The 17,593-nt window shown below is 34.0% G+C and overlaps 1 protein-coding gene across 1 annotated transcript; it reads right to left on the reverse strand.

Annotated features, from left to right (window-relative positions):
- Positions 1–298: 298 nt before the first annotated feature.
- On the reverse strand, positions 299–17,440 carry Arpc2 (Actin-related protein 2/3 complex, subunit 2). The gene is made up of 10 exons (XM_089250376.1): positions 17,116–17,440; positions 12,753–12,840; positions 10,036–10,089; positions 9,292–9,337; positions 8,185–8,371; positions 6,678–6,771; positions 4,397–4,523; positions 4,017–4,117; positions 2,346–2,446; positions 299–847 (listed from the first exon to the last, which is right to left on the reverse strand). Exons 1-10 carry the CDS (start codon positions 17,187–17,189, stop codon positions 823–825), a joined length of 897 nt encoding a protein of 298 aa, XP_089106502.1. The 5' UTR covers positions 17,190–17,440; the 3' UTR covers positions 299–822.
- Positions 17,441–17,593: the final 153 nt, after the last annotated feature.

Raw genomic sequence — 17,593 nt, forward strand, 5'->3', positions numbered from 1 at the left:
CGAGAATAATAAAATAAATCAATAAATTTGATAAACAAAAAAAGAGGCCTAAACGGTACCGCCATATAAATAATGTACTAAAAAAGGTTCCTTGAGTTAAACAGGGCTCCGCCATAGAAATTATTCACTGAAAAGGGATGTGTGAGTCAGAAAAGGTTGATAACCGCTGACTTAATGCATACCCCAAAGCTGAAAAACCATAAATACTTACTACAACCATTTGAAAGGGCACAATATGTTAAAAGAAATCTCAACGGACGATGACAGAAACCAACTAAAAACAGACAAAAACCACGTTCTCAGTGAATTACTACAAAACTTAAAATTTATTTTACAAATTACATATATTCACAGGAATTATATATTTTTTTCTTCATAAATTTGAAAAAAGACAATAAAACATTTGAGATAAAGTTTTGACCGTAAATCACAGTTGTTACCGAATTAATTCAAATTTGCCATTTATGAATAAATCAAAATAATAGTAAAAAAGTATCCAACAAAGCAAAAAAACATGAAATGAAAAAACAAAAAAAAATCAAATATACATTTCATACGTAATCATAAATATTTTGGCATCATCATCAACAACACACATAATAATGAAAATCCATAGGAAATTAGCGTGATGTCTAAAAAAATTAATTTAATTAATCACTCGTTCATTCATACTTATTGAGTCGAAGCATTGGCAAATAAACTGGAGCATTACACCATACAGTATAAAAAAAATGTTTTCTCAGCGCTGCTTATTTTTTTAATAATTTGTAATAATATGTTCAAAGTTCCTTGCCTATATACTAGAATGTTCACTGTCAATTATCAATTCCGAAGAAATGTTCTCCCGCTAAAAGGAAAAAAAATAAGTCAAAATTATTTCATTGTTACATCATTACATCACATTAATACAGTTAATACATTGTTTCCCAAGAGAAGAATTGTTAAAACTTTGTTACGATTTTGACATAGGACATGCTAAAATTTCTAAAAAACTAAGTACACAAGGTTTGTTCAAAATGTATAAAATTGTAATTTTCTCAGCGTAAACCAAGAAAGCTAGGGAGGCCTGATTTTGTGCAAGTATGTAGGGGATCTTACTGTGCATGCTTGAATTTCTAGTTGCCAGCACATTGTAAATGAATGAGGAAGTGTAAGCGCCATTGCATTTTCTTTTTCTTTTGAAAAAAATTGCAGGAAAATGAACAAAGCTACTACATTAAATTTTGCGTAGTGCTTGGTGATTCCTAAGAGGAAACAATCCACAAGATTCAACAGATTTTCTGAGATGAAGAAATGGGCACCACACCAATGAAGGAGTAGTACAACCACTCCAAAGACTACACTACCACAAATCAATGGAGAGTGAAGCACATTCTGATAGAGAAATGAGATTGCCACTGACCAGGTGAGGATCCTGGTGATGCAGGATAATCAAATCACGTTCAGAGAACTTGCAGACGAGGCGACCATTAGCATTGGATCTGTTCATTCCAGTTTGACTGATGATTTGGTTTTCAGGGTATATGTCAAAGTCAGGCTGATGATCATCTTTGAATCCATTGGTGTGGTTCATCACGAATATGTACTGAATGGCACAAATATCACCCAGGAGTACTACCAAGAGATTTTGCATCACAATAGGCAGCTCCATTATGATTAATGCAGTAATGTTATTCAACTTTTTCCTGCCATTTTGTCAAAAATGAAAATGCTACGATGTTCACTTACACTCCCTCACTCATCAGCAGTCTCCCGATGAGACATTTTCTGACCAAATGTCATTCTTACAATTAACTTCACTATAATCATTGTACATGGTACTCCACATCATGATTTTTGCTGAAAATCTTTACTACCAGCTCTAGAGCAGGATAAATACTTCATTTAAACTAGTTTAAAGAATTGGAAATTTTGTTAACACCCTTGCCAACTTCCAAAATTTACAAAGCTGTCTTGGTTTTTCAAAGACGCATTTTGATTAAGAGATGAAATTGATAATTATGCTTTAATATCATACATCTGGCACATAATCTTGATCATCCAATCACACACACAGTCATTAATTTGTATAAAATGATGTTTGCGTCTAAAATTTTGGGAGAAACACTTGTTTTTCATTTACGTTTTTGAAATTTAATACTATATATATGTGGCCATGAGTATGTGTAAATCTCAAGAGACTTTTTTGCTGCACCATTTAGTTTTCTGTTTGCTGCAATTTACTTATATGTTGTGACTAATTTTTTGAAACTCGCTGTATTTTCATGTTGCAATATACAAATTGAATATCTACTAACCATTAATGAGGCTAACATGACAAAAAAAAAATTGATGAAAACTATTACCTCATTGTTTTCTTCTCTACAGTCTTGGGCTCTGGCCTCGCTCTGTTCAAGACTTTCAAGAAATCTGACGTCTTTGCTCTCATGCATGAATGGATATATACCTAATGGTTGAAAATTCATATTATTGCAAAAATTATCATAAAAATATTTATAAGCGCAATGGCTTCCACTTTTCATAATCTCATCATCTGAATCATTATCTAAGTCCAGTTATTTTTAAAGCAGATCATAACTACGCTGAGGTTACAAGGGGCAATAAAATACACTGAACCTACAGATAAGCCAATGATATAAAGATAAACGTCTAGGCTCAGGATGTTAAGCTGCCTGACAACTGCTAAGTAAGTTTTCTGCTGTCTTGATCAGAGGGCTGTGAGCGATTTGACATGTGCTGGGAGGCCACATTCAGAAGATCGATATAAGAACACCATTCATCATGTATGACAGAATGGTGGAGAAAAGCTGTCGACATCAACCCAAAGTCAACCCCAGCAGCTGCGCATATCCACCAGCAGAGGATTCGAAAGATGCTGAATTTATTTCCATATAACATATAGATAGAGCAGCAACTAAAGCCAGCAGATAATCGGGCATGATTCATGTGTGCTACCCAGATCATAAAACTGGCAAGAAGCTGATTAATAAAAGCAATTTTTAAGTATATTCATTGTTTACAAAAGAATTAATGTAAATTTTCTGATGGTATACTGACTTTTGAGCAACCCCCCCCCCCCCCCCCCCGCACTCCTATGACACGAATACTTGAAAAAAATAAGGCTACATATTCATTAAGAGAAAGACATGCATGACTTCTTGAAGTCAACGGAATCAAAGTCGGCAGGAACTGACATTGGAAAATTAATTCTATGACATACATGAAATAATCAGAATTAACAAAGCAAAACATACCAGCATATTTTAAAAAATGAATTACGGTAAAACTTTGCTGCGATGACAGACAATATAACAATGAATCCCTCTACAACAATATTTTTTTCAAATTTTGTTTGGAATTGCCTATAGTCTAATGTTAAACTACTCTCAATACAACAATATCCTTTACTATGATAAAACTCTCTATATAACAATGTTTTTCAACAATATTTATATTTCACACAAAAAATCACATTCAATATATTTTTAAATTCCTCATCAGTGTTTGTTCTTTCTAGGATGTTTAAATATTATCAGTATTTTGCACTATCTATCATCCAATAGTGTAAAAGAAGTTTGCAGTCTGTGTAGTACACAAAAGTGTTGTGCAGCAAACCGCTTTATACAGTGTGCAACAACTGAATTTTATTAATCAATTACTAATTTTAATTTTTTAATTATTCATTAATCAGCATTTGTCACGAATAAATGCTGAATGTATTTGATGGTGACACACACCAACAACACCAATACAGAAGAGATGCCAACCATAGCATAAATTTTGTGGCGACTGATAGTAATGCTACCTCTCAATATATAATGACAACCTTTCTAAAATAATATTTTTCTTCGGTCAGCAGAGTATCGTCATATCAAGGTTTCACCATATAAATATATCATAGAAAATTTTGAAGAAAAACTAAAATAAATGTTTAAGAATTAATCACATGATAGAAACAAGAGAAGAAAAACAAAAGACACTGAATATCGCAGATCAGGAAATAATCTAATCCTCACCTTTGAGCATTTGATATGATAGTGTAAATAATCTCTGAAGGTATGAATCAGGTTGATTGTGTTATTTCTTGCTTGCCTATTGGTATGCCTTGGAAACAGAACTGAAATTGATAAAAACAAATGAGTGAAAAGTCAAAGCAGAGTAATGAGTTTCCAAGTGTGAAATTTTGACACATAGTTAACCAAAAACGTGATAGATCAATATATGAAAGATAAATATGTTTATTTTTATTTAAATTATTTTCTTGTGGGGGAAAAAAAAAAAAATAATATATATATATATATATATATATATATATATATTAGAAGTAGCTCTTATTATTGCTTTGTAAAGAAAAATAATGATAAGAGGGGAAAAAATTAAGAGCAAACAAAAGTACCAAAAGTGATGTATCCAATATGATTCCCAACCCTGGCATCTGTGTTTTCAAGTTCTAGGGGTGGTTCTCTATGGCTGAACAAGACCTGTGGAGCAGTGTGACTGGCTTTCCTTCCTTCTTTGAACTCCTGAATAATAGAGAGCAGAATAACTTCATGAATATATAATATGGCTACACGCATGGCAGGGCTTGACAAATCAAATAAAAATAGAAAAGAAATTGCGCATCAGTCTAATTTTCCAAGAGTCAATCAAGGTTTTTCTTTAAAAAAACTGAATATTTTCTCTATTTTTCCACGACCCAGAACAGAATCACATGTTGTGTTTGCGGTTTTTCACTCTACCCAGTCTATTCCATTATCAAATTTGGGAAACAATGCACTACATTGAAATGAAACGTGTTATAGTCAGACCTCTGCTGGTAGAAAGCTCGCTATTAGCAAGAGTATGAATTTAACAAGCAAATTGATGCATTTTGTTTGATACAATGCTAATTGTATAGCAATTCTGCCAATTTTATCTAGCAAGTTTTTCAAGGCAGCTTAGATTTAACGAGAGATTTAGCCCCTTCACATACAGGCTTTTGCCAACAAATTTGGGCATAAAAACATTTAAAGCATCATGATAATAATAAATATAGTAATTTTAATAATAATAAATAATTCTAAAAAAGGTTTTTTTGCATTGTTAGAGGGAGAAGTACAGTAAATTTTTCTTTCACCTTCCCCAATGTATAACCAAAAAATCTCCATTGGGAGCAAAACAGGACATATGGATAAAGCAGATATACACATGATTGTGCCAATTTTGGATTTCGAAATGATAGATTGACACTTGCTGATTGGCGAATTTTGTGTTTTCTCCCAAAAATGAAATGTTTTATTTGTGATTTGATAAAATGGCAACAATTTACACAACGCTTATCAAACAGCAGGTTTTTTTTTTTGGGTAAAAAAGTCTTGGGATATAATTTCTTTCCTTAAATGTAGGGATTTTTTACAATCATGGGAGAAATTCAGAAGATATAAGAATTTTTCGGGAGTCTGGAGACTTGGCAGCTATGCACTTTACAATGACTAGACTATGCTGGAAATGAGCTTCTCATTATAAATGGGTCTGACTGTACATGAAACTTTATACTTAAAATACCCACATGGGAGACTGTCTTTTTAGCCAACTACTACTACTCTACTCTTTGTAAACCATAAATTAATTATCACATCATCATCCAATTTATACAACCACATCAGCAAAGAAACCAATTAAATACAGTCAAAACTCTTTTTCTTGAAAACTCTATTGCTCAAAAAACTGTCCCTAAAAATGAAAAAAATCCATGCATTTTCACCTCTGTCTTGAAGTAGTTTTCAAAAAACTTTATCTCGAAGGCCAAGCCACAATGACAGTATAAAGAAAACATGGGAAATGTGCAAATCTGGCTTTTCTCTGAAGTTGAAAGAAACTGATAAGAAAGAATTATTTATATTACAGCCCATTGTGTTGATGGATCTTGTCAATCATAGGTTGAAGATAAAATTTCAAAACATTGGGGCACTACTAAAAACCAGTTGAAGCTAGAAATTTCACTTTTCAATTTAGTGAAAATGGATACGTGCACTACAAACTTGCAGCCCTTCACTGGTACCAAAATTATCGCTGAATGTATGACCAACTCGAGTGATGAAAATACCACAGAAGATGCTTCAGAGGAATTGAAAGAAGTAATAGTGAAAAATATCAAACACATGCTTTCAAAATGCTGCACCATTTTCTAGAGCAAACTGAGAAGATAGGGCCAAAAATATTTACATCTCTTGCTTGTACAGATGACATTGTTAAGCCGTGAAAAGCAAAAAATATGCATCAATCTAAGCTTATGGATTTTTTTAGATAAGGGTATGTAAATAAAACTGAATTGAACCAAAAAAGAAATTGAACATATTTTAATGTATTTGCATACACTGTGATTTAACAATGATCGTGTAACTTAGCCAATAATTTCATCAGTATGTAGTAAAATATAGTAAGGCATTTTTTAGTTTTTATCAATCAAATTTTTCATCATTTCTGGCGTGTTTTTTCTTTCTTACTAAAAAATCTCCATTTCTCAAAAACTCTGTCTCAAACTTTTTTGGGTCCCGCCAGTTTCAAGATAGAGAGGATTGGCTGTATTTCGAAACTAATGATCATATTTGTACAAGAAAATGACACAGAATCATCATAGAAACTGAATTGATTTTTGTTGCTGAATCAAAACAAGCAGATATAGTAAAGAAATTTACCTGCATGAAGACTTTCCCTATCACAATGTCATCTTCTCCTTTGAATATTGTGCTGAACACTACAGTGACTCTATCAGACTTTGCTTCTACATACCTAAAAGGATATAAACATGTGCATTATTACCACTTTAATCATCCATTATGCTCTTTAACCACACATTTTTACAGGTTAAAAAAAATTATATTGCCCAAGAAATTTATGAACACAATTCATGAAATGCTCAAGTTAAAAAGCAGAAACATAACATATGGCTGTAATTTGCATAAAGTTGAATACAGTCTAAAATGCAAAATTAATTTTTTCCTTTTTAAAAAAATTAGAACATCTGACTTAAAATGGATTATAACATGAATATTTTCATGCAAATTTGCATCTACTTGATCAAATTCACACTGTATGTCTTTCCTGGTAAGAATAGTTCAATCTTCACATTATGGGTAGAAAAACGGGACATTTCTGCAAATGCAAAATTACATTAACACACACAATTGACATTCACCACAATTTCATAAATTGCGCTCATAAATTTCAGGGACATTCAATTTTCACAAACTGCCACCAGGAAAAAGCAATGGTCTTTATCTGGGTAAATTTTTCAAGAATAATTTTTTCCCAAAAGTAGAGTTTTTTTGCAATCACAGTGAAAATTCAGGAAATATAACAATTTTTAGAGGGTCCGAGAGGTGAAGTAAAAATTCTGGAATCTCTTGAGAAAATTTAAGACATTACTGGAAGCTATGCTTTTGGAGCCAGGACCAGTTCAAGATGAACTTTTTGGACAGCAATATCTCTATGTTTTAGACAAGAGTTACATTCCTGAATTTGACAGATCCTGTAGCCTATTTTTCACTCTCAGAAGAGAAAATAGAGAAATACAATTTATGCACTGAAATGGAAGGAGGAAAAAACAGAATTGAAGGGACAACATATTGATTGACATGTTGAGGTTTTTGGTAGTGAGGGCACGTTTTCCTGCAAACCTGTAATTATGCAGAGTGAAAGAAAGTATAATTTAAGTGTAAAGTAAACCTTGAGTGTTAAATTGTTTGCACTACAGAGGTGTTAGAAATCAACTGGAGAATTCACAGAATGAGTAAAGCAATCATTTGTGACTAAAGAAAGCATCTGGCAAAACTTGTATATATGGTGCTTAGATTACAAACACCACTCAGATCAGATTAACAAGATTTGAATTGGCTAAGTTCTACTATTTATCAATTTAATTTTCACTTGTACAATGTACATTAAAAAAATTCAAAAAGCTGATTATTTCAATAAGATTTGGTTGAACATGAATGTGTATGGTCAGGGCCGTAACTAGGATTTTTGACGGCCATACAACTTTAAAATTTAATAATTCTATAATGGTGTTTGATCCCTTCCCCCAACTAAAACTGACGCCCCTAAATTTTTCCGCCTGTGGCAACTGCCCCCCCCCCCTTGCTTCTAGCCCTGGCTATGGTACATACAGTAATCAAAAAATTGAAAAGAAAAGGTTATACTAACAATGTTTCATCTTCTCTGTAATGAATAACAGCTCTTTTATGGCCTTCTTCACCTCTCTCCTGGAATTCAAAATACTTCTCAAATACTGATGCAAAGCAGTTCCTTTTTAGAAGACCAGCTTTGAACACTAGGTCTTCATGTTCTTCCGGTATTTGTTCAAGATCAAATAAAAGAGTCACATTGAAGCCTAGAAAGATGGGGGGGGGGGGAAGTTAATAGAAAGATATTTATTTCTGAATGATTCTTTTAGTTGTACCTATCTTATGCTGAATGAGAATGAAATCATAAAAATAGGTCAGGGCTGGACAAATCACTAAAAATCTAGGTGGCAAAATTTTTTTTATCTGAAGAAAAAGGTTGGAAATAATGTTTCTTTTGACTTTTAAGGTTTCTTTTGACATAGTGATCCTCTTTCACGGTGGCAAATATGCTGATGTAAATTCTAAACATTTTGTGCTGCTGTCAGCCTGCAATTTAGTAACTACACAAAGAAAATTTCAGGTGCCAATATCAATTTAGTTGCCATGGCGACCTGGGATTTGTCCATCCCTTACATAGGTGAATGTCTGAAAGCATTGTTGATTATCAAGGCATTGTGAATCAAAGAGAGACTTTAAACTATGAATTGTTACTAGTTTAATAAGGCTTATGAACATGGCTAGGATTTTTTTGACCTGAAAACCGACAGAATATGACCCATAAAAAATGCATTTATGTCCTAAAATCTTAAAATATGCTATGAAAACCATGAAAATAATATAATTAATAACAATAATATAATAAAATTACATGCTATGAAACCCCTTTATAAATAGGCTGACCATATTTCCTCGAGGAAATTACAGGAAATCGTCAATCATTGTCCAAAATGATGCCAAAGGAGCACAAATAAAATTGTAATATCAATTTTTATCCAAAAGCAATATCTATTTTCTTTCATATGAAAGGATAAAATTCGAATCAAATTCTTCAGTTTCAAAATTGTGATTTTTCCATTTTTTCACAGAAAAAGATTATAAATTTGAAAAACATTTCAAAATCAGACTTATTAAAAAAGAGCTATCATGGAACACACATGCACAAGTACATGAAATGAATAAAATTTACCAGCTTCAGGAGTGACCAACAAACTTCCATATTCCCTCTTCAAGAGCTAAAAAATAAAAATATGAATACAAGAAGATTGGATTGCCTCCCATATATATCAAAAGAAATAAATCTATTTACATAAAATTTACTGTGTGTTATGTTCTCTATACAAAACTACAATTTTAGATAGATCGTCGCCAACTTTTCTATACCTATAAAACCGGGCCCAGATTGAACAATAGGCTACTTTAAAAATTTACCAGAGCTGGACAAAAATCTGTCAAGCAGCAATGGTTTCTGAGCCTCAACAATGACTTTTAGAATGTTTACTCTGGCTACTGTGGTTCCCTACCAATGCGTTTCTAAGCTGACATGAATTCTATAAAAAAAATTATGCTGTCTTTAATTTATTAATGATTGACAGGAAATTTTTAGCACTGATACAAATTTTTTAAAAGCCATGGCAACCTGACAACTGAAATTTGTGATGTCCAACTATGGGATATGGTTTAATTATGCGACCAATGGTATTTAGACAGAACTCGCACAATATCAACCAACAAGATGACCTCATACAAAATATTCAGGTTTGAATGAAAATTCAAATCGAAAACTTCAAGGTAAAAAAAGCCCTACAGGATTATTCCCGCATCTGGTTGATTAATTCGTAAGAATTGGAAAATATATTGGACTTCATCTCCAACTACAAGATGAATTAATACAGTATATAAAGGAATTACTTGACACCGGTAAAATAATTACCTCATCAGCACCATGTTCTTGAAGTTCCCGGTAAAAATTCAGGGAAATGCTAACCTAAATCAAAAAAGGGAAGAATTGTAACAAAGCTTAATTTCACAAACAAAATACCCTCATGAATAAAAACATGTAAAGATGACACTTCTTCTACAAGATTGTGTGAACTGATGATTTTATCCTTTCTAATAAGGAGAAGGATCTTTCTTCAGAAAATTTTGATATGGGTGGTGGTGTTAAAAGAATACTTGAAATTGCTTCTCAACATTCAGAGAAATGTCTCTTTTCACCTTTTGGCATTTTTTTAAATATTTGTAAAATTCTGTCACCAACCTGAACTAGGGATGGAAATTTTTGTAGTTCATCTGTAAAAGTGTCTGCAAGATCAAATGCATAGATTTTTTGCGAATATGCAGAATCTTCATGTAACTTTAGGGATTTTATGTTGTCAAACAAGCAAGTTTTCTTGATATTATTTCAGAAAGATATGAAATTGAGGAATCACACAAAAAAATAGTGATGCATAAAAAATATTGTTCTTGAATAGTTAATCACTAACCCAGGGAATAAAACATGTTTTACCCACACTTACCCTGTTTTTTCCAAACTTTTTTCCGTTATTTGAATTCAAATATCTGAGAATATTACACTTAGAAACATAGAATATTTTTTGTTGGCCTCAGAAGAGACAGGAAAAGAAAACATTTTTATTTTAATAATTATACCAACTCTTTGCAGCATAAATGATGCATCTGAATTCTACACGTTATTTGCATAGTTTTTCTAATTGGAAGTATGCCTCTAGGATCAACAGTTCACCAGTAAAATGTGGTGTATGCTGGTAGCTATGCATCCTGTATATTTTTTGTATTTTTGTAAATACTTAGTTTCTGTGACCTTGCAGTGGGAGAGGTGTACTGTGGAGCTGCAGTTGGGAGCAAAAACATGCACTTTTGGGAAAAAGGAAAGTCGTCTCAGTTGCTATTCCGCCCGCACTCAATGGTGTCATATCTTCTTCCGCTATTCATATGAATAACATTTTTGTTTGTTTATTTGCATGGTATTTCCTGAATTTAAAGACTTTTGGTTTATTCTTACTTGAGATAAGAGAGTAGAAAGAGCAAGCAGGGTCACAGACCCAGTCTGTCTTTCTAGTGTTAAAACTAAGAGAAGAAAATAAAAAGGAAAAACAAATAATTTGAGAATGACTTTTTCTCGCATGCATTTCAACGTCACCTTATTAAGAGTTTCTAATTTAAATCATTTACATATCATTTGAAATCTTTTCTCGAATGATTTAAAGTAAAATTCATTTCTAGTACATTAATTGGAACTTCAAACCTGTATTAATGTTGAAATCAATCTATTTTTATTACACAGGGCACACTCAACATTATAGAGATTATAGTATACTCTCAATAATCCAGCCCATCTAGTAATACAGCATTTTCTTGTTGGTTCTTTTGTTCTCCCGTCGGACCATTTTTTTTACAGGGAAAATATATGCATATAAACTTGTTCCACACAAATACAAGGACAAGATAAAAACATACAAAGACAAACAAAGAGAAAGGTAAAAGCACCATACGCTGTGTGTGTGTATCTGGCCTCAAGGGACCATATACTATAGCCCGTTCACATGCGCAATAAAACATCCCGGGAAGTTTCAGGTAACGGGAATTTTCGCTACAAACCATTTACATGATGTTTAGTTTATGCCGGTAATCTCCCTCTTCTTTCCAGAAATCGTCACTGGTTACATGGGTTTAAGGAAAGTGATGAAGGAGCTTACAGTATTATTATTATGGGAGAGAAGGTCGGTGTCGACCACCAATCCACTCCAAGAATGATGAGCTTTTTTTGATGAGCTTCTCTCCCACCTTTTTTTCTCTATAAGGGGGAAAAAAAATTCATGCCGGTAATAATCACCAAAGCGATCCCCACTCTTGCACATGTGAATGGGGCTTATATGTTCCCTGTAAAGATGTTATCTGTGAAGGTTGTTGGCTTCTTGCAGATATGGATAAATGGAAAATGTCGCCACACATCTGCATGCATCTGTTGCTTGGATGAAAACAATACCTAATAATTATTCTGAATTGTTTTTTTTTTATATTACACCACCTATCGCATGAGTTGTCTTTGCTTAGATTTTATCCTCAGTCTCCTTCATTTCTGATAGTGTCCTGTCTGAATCTCTGTTGTTTCTCGTGTGTGCAGTGTCATTGCAACAATCAAAACAACAGCATAAATATTAACTCTCGTTCAAAAAAATTACATTACAATTTGCTTCAGAGAGGTGAGAAGTTGGTTGACCTTGCCAAGGAATATGCTCCTTCTTCGCAACCCCATTTTTTTTTACTCGGAACTGTATTATGGAATAATACAGTTCCGAGATGGAACAGTTACCAAATATAATTACATTTTTTTTTCTTGCACAAAAGAAATGCAAAGATTCATTATGCAAACTCATTTGTAAAATATATAATATTCTAAATTCATATATAAAGGTTAACCCATTTTCTGCATTTTGTTAATAAAAAAGTGGTTTAAATAATTCAAATGTATTGTTTTTTTCAAAGACCTTCCGCTAATCCAGTGTTTCTGGTATTTGTTCCTCTATAACCCCTGGTGTGATATGTGCCTGATCACCTGTCTACTGTATTAATAAAATAAAAGATAAACAGACAGTAAATATTGATGAACAAAATTCGCACACATACCCTGATTTTAGTTTTATCACCATTGACGTTTGATATATGGAACAAAACACCATCAAAATCGGCAACAATTAAATCAACTGGTCTGCTCCTACATGATAGAAAGGAATGCTCTAAAATAAATATTTTCAAAAAAAGAAATGCAAACATAAATTGGTTGCTTTAATTTCAAGCAATCCTCTGGTAAAACACGGGTACACAATCTTTTCAGTACGAGGGCCAAATATGTGGTATTTCTGCCGTTCGCGGGCCAGAAATTTACATTATATAAAGTGAGACCCATATTTTACAGGATATTCCCAGACACATTTTAGCTGTCCGAACTCTCCCCTTGTATTTTCAACAAGGCTTAGTTTGATTTTTGAAATCATGAATTTTGATTATTTCCATGCCGTTATGATACTTATGACTCTATTGTGATTAATTATAGTCAAATAAATATATTCATCTCAAATGCGGTGTTTATGATCCTGCTAATAACGTTCATCAAGGCCCTTGCTTATAATGTCCCCACTTAGAACGTTTTCCTGCTTAGTATGACTCATTCTTTTAGTTTCTCTCCCAACTCTTAGGGGTCATTCAAGTATTACGTCATCATCGATTGGGGGGGGGGTTTCCGATTTGCTGACTTTTGATGACAAGGGGGGGGGGTTTGATAATGCTTACGTCATCAACCACCCTTTATGAAAATATGAGTTAGGATTCAGAGTGGCAGAACTAATGACAAAATTTTGCTGACAAGAGGGGGGAGGGGGTCAGTGTTTTGCTGATAAGGAACTTATCAGTGGGAGAGGTGTACTGTGGAGCTGCAGTCGGGAGCAAAAACATGCACTTTCGGGAAAAAGGAAAGTCGTCTCAGTTGCTATTTCGTCCGCACTCAATGGTGTCATATCTTCTTCCGCTATTCATATGAATAACATTTTTGTTTGTTTATTTGCATGGTATTTCCTGAATTTAAAGACTTTTGGTTTATTCTTACTTGAGATAAGAGAGTAGAAAGAGCACGCAGGGTCACAGAAAATAAAAAGGAAAAACAAATAATTTGAGAATGACTTTTTCTCGCATGCATTTCAATGTCACCTTATTAAGAGTTTCTAATTTAAATCATTTACATATCATTTGAAATCTTTTCTCGAATGATTCAAAGTAAAATTCATTTCATTTAACATTCATTTCTAGTACATTAGTTGTATGTAAGGTGTGTAGTCCACACCTTACTTGAATAGCCCCTTACTAATAATCAAGATTTCCCGTTTAAAGCATTTTCCCAATTAGAACATTTTCTAAGAGTTTCTGAAAAACATTATAAGCCAAATCCACTGTATTTGTCAAACATCAATGCTTTTTGGTGAATTCCATTTCAACTCATATGAATCATTCTACGAGAATCAACAATTTTTTAGAAATTTAAGCAATAGTTAACAACTTTACTTGCCCTTAACCATTTTTTAGGGTATAATTTGCAACCTTACTTGACTTGACAAATTTTTTGGTGGTATTTCGTATCTTTATAAAATAAATATGGTCAGCTTAAATATTTTCCAGTGTTGTGTGTATTGATACTTTTTTACAGGAAAAACTTTTGTGGGCCAGAGGTTGTGTCCATACAGTAGTTTTTAACCTTTTGGCATTTGTGGCATCCTTAACAATAATTTTGCATTTTTGTGTTGTGAATATTGCTAACTGAAAAAGCTAAGAAATTTTATGTATTACAAGATAGACAGTCGATGTCAGAATAGCAATGACACCCGTTGTGTTGGATAACTGTCCATGTTTGTGTTCTTTAAATGTTGAAATTAGCAGTTCTTAGTGATTATTCTACATTGGTGATCAGTCTGGATGTTTTTCTCCATATTGTAAGTTTTATGATCAGTTTCAGAAACATGACTAGTTTTGATCTGACACTGGAGTCATGGACTCAATATACAGAATGTTTACAGCAATTTTTCATGGCAAACAATGTCAATAACGATGATTGGAAATGCATGATATTCCTCACAGTCATCAGTGCATCGACATACGGACTGTTGTGGAACTTAATTTCTCCAGAATTGGCCAACATTGAAGACGTTGAATGAATTGATTCAAGCATTGAATCAGCACTTCGATCCAGTACCGAGATCATTGAAAGATTCAAGTTCAACAGTCGCGAGAGATGAGTGGGTGAGTCGGCTGCCATTTACATTGCCAAATTACGACAACTAGCAGAATTTTGCAATTTTCGCATAACGTTGGATATCATGCTCCGCAACTGTATCATTTGCAACATACAAGATGAGTCTATACAGTGGAAGTTGCTGCGTGAGGTCAATTTAACACTTGCTCACGCAACGGATATAGCAGTTTCGATGTAAGCTGTAGAGAGAGATATGGTGGACTTCCGTAAACCAACAATGGAAAACGTTCACAAAATTCAGTCATGAAGGACTCCCAGGAAGAAACGAGACAATGGATCCGAGGTTTCATCAGAAATCGTGTAAAGAGAAACCAACGGGCAAAGCATCTAGAGTTTTGGCATTAAAACGTGTTTCACTGGAGAGCAAAAGCTAATATTGTTGTGGGGGTCCGCGACATTTGTCTAGCGTCTGCTGGTTCAAAAGTTCAACTTGCTTCGGTTGCAAGAAAATCTGGCATTTCGCACAGGTATATCTATCGAAATAAAAAATAATACCTTGGAAGTTAACAAGTTGCACGCAGAGTCATCGAGAGAGGGACTGTGTTCTCCTAAGCTTCATCTTGATTCTATGGGACAGGCTCCACAACCGTTACGGGTGTATTGCTATATCGAAGGGAAAGAAATCATCATGGACGTCGACTTGGGAGCACCGTTTTCATTAATTCCTGTGGCAGTTTACTCTAAGTACAAGAACGTTTTTCCGAAGCTAGGAAAAAATTAAAATTAGACTGCAGTCATTTACAAAACATCCAATCAAGATGTTGGAGGTGATGCAAGTGATGGTTGATGATCTCCGTGGATCAATCGAAAATTGTAAAGTTACCTCTACTAGTGATACAGGACGGTTAAGTAAGCCTTGTAGGTCGAAATTTGATCGGGCCTTTAGGTCTATCATCTTTTCTTGCAGTCAGCTGCAAGTGGAAACCAAGTTAAGGGGTGTCACGACCCCTGAAGGTCAGTACCTAGTACATTGGAAATGTTGCCACGGCTCAATGATTTCAATGCTAAAGAAATTAGAAGTGAATAAATTTGTGAATAAAACATAAAAGGCCATTGAAATTAAATTTATTTATATACAGTGTGGTAAACCGAAACCATTTGTGGTACTTTTAGATTATAACCATGCATTTGTTACATTTTTGATCTTGGAAACCACTTTTCTGACCAATTGGGTGCTTTGTCTTGGGGAATTTGCACCAATAGTTTGGCTCAGCTTTTTTCCTGGCAAGGGTTGTTGGAGTCAGTTTGACTCTCTGTCACACAGCCACATTTTTGTTACTCTTCAGTTAAAACCACATGCTTTTTTTTCCCCCTAACAACGTAACTTATCTCTGTTGCAATGTTAAAGGCATAACTTGATTCAACTTAACTCTGTATTACATTGACGTGGAGATGACATATCAGCCAAAGGTACATTATCTTTGATACAACTTTCGTTTCAACTCATTCTTTATTAATTCCGAGCTAATTTGATAGATTCTGTTAAATATTTTTAAACTATAATTTTATTGCTAAATATTGCGCCAACAAACCTAGAATTGCGCCAAAGGCATGCAAAAGGAATTAAGTCAAAATGTGTCAATTTAGTGAAGACGATGCATAGATGGTTATAATGGAGAAGTACCCCATTTGTTCTCACAAGCACTCAAAGAAATCATGTTTTTTTTGTATGTAATTTCTTCTATACAGGGTATTCCTGCTCAGAGGCATATTTATACAGGAAGGACTAAGAGGGCTGCAACTCAGGCCAGTAAGTTCAGGGAAATGCATGGTCAATAAATGGACCCAGAGGGGGCTGTAAACTATGAAGCCACCTCTGGAGGGAACCCGATTCTGAGGTTGGGTCCCACGCTGCCATACCTGGATTACTTATTGGGCTTCGGGGGCAAATTTATAGTTTTGTTGCCCTCTTTTATCCTCGTGTATTACATTTGTAGTGTAAAAAATAATAATATAAAGCATCACGAGAGAGGTGGGGGCAGTGCCGTCCTAACGCATGCCTTCCCCTCCCCACAAAAATGATATCTGGTTGAAACTTTCTAGAATTTACCAAATAGGGCCTCAGAAAAATCACTTGGACCGGGGCCCAACCCAGGGGGAGGGGAACCCCGGCTGTGAGCCTAAAATTGGGGGGGGGGGGATTCGTGACTAAAAATACCTTTTACACGTTGAAATAAAAGTTATGCTTACCTCGCCATAGCATTTTTGAATTTTAGTCGAAGTATATCTTCAATTATGCGATTATTAATTTCCAATAATATCATTTTTATCTCTCTGTTTATTTCAAATTGCTCAAAGATACAACACCCAGATGAAAACAACCGGATACGAGCTGTGTATTTACAAGCTGAGCAGCGCCAATACGAATGGGCGTATCATACGGAATCAGTGGAATATCAGCCATTAACAATACGTTTTGTATCTATAAGAGACCTTATCTCTGTCTGAAAACATATTTTATTGGTGGGCGTATTATTGTGGGTGTGTGAGCCGTGTGAGCCATCGGAAATGTCTTGAAAATATTTAGTGAGTATGAAAACTAATTCATGATAAGTTATATCAATACAACATCACGTACTAAATAGATTATTTTATATTCATTATTTCCAATATTTGAGAAGATTAAATAGATTTTTTTTATTTACTGAGACAGATTGTTTTCCGACGT

The sequence above is a fragment of the Pholcus phalangioides genome, unplaced genomic scaffold, assembly GCF_987345545.1.
Source record: "Pholcus phalangioides strain wild (caught in Gottingen) unplaced genomic scaffold, Ppha-v1.0 ptg000003l_1, whole genome shotgun sequence".
NCBI lineage: Eukaryota > Metazoa > Arthropoda > Arachnida > Araneae > Pholcidae > Pholcus > Pholcus phalangioides.

What these genes read in the sequence shown, in the direction of transcription:
- Arpc2 (XM_089250376.1), bottom strand. Translation starts at nt 17,189, where the DNA reads ATGATATTATTGGAAATTAATAATCGCATAATTGAAGATATACTTCGA. An exon ending in GTGATAAAACTAAAATCAGG is followed by an intron (nt 10,090 to 12,752) that starts GTATGTGTGCGA and finishes TTTTTGATTTAG; the next exon opens with GTTAGCATTTCCCTGAATTT. An exon ending in AAGAACATGGTGCTGATGAG is followed by an intron (nt 9,338 to 10,035) that starts GTAATTATTTTA and finishes TTTATTTTTTAG; the next exon opens with CTCTTGAAGAGGGAATATGG.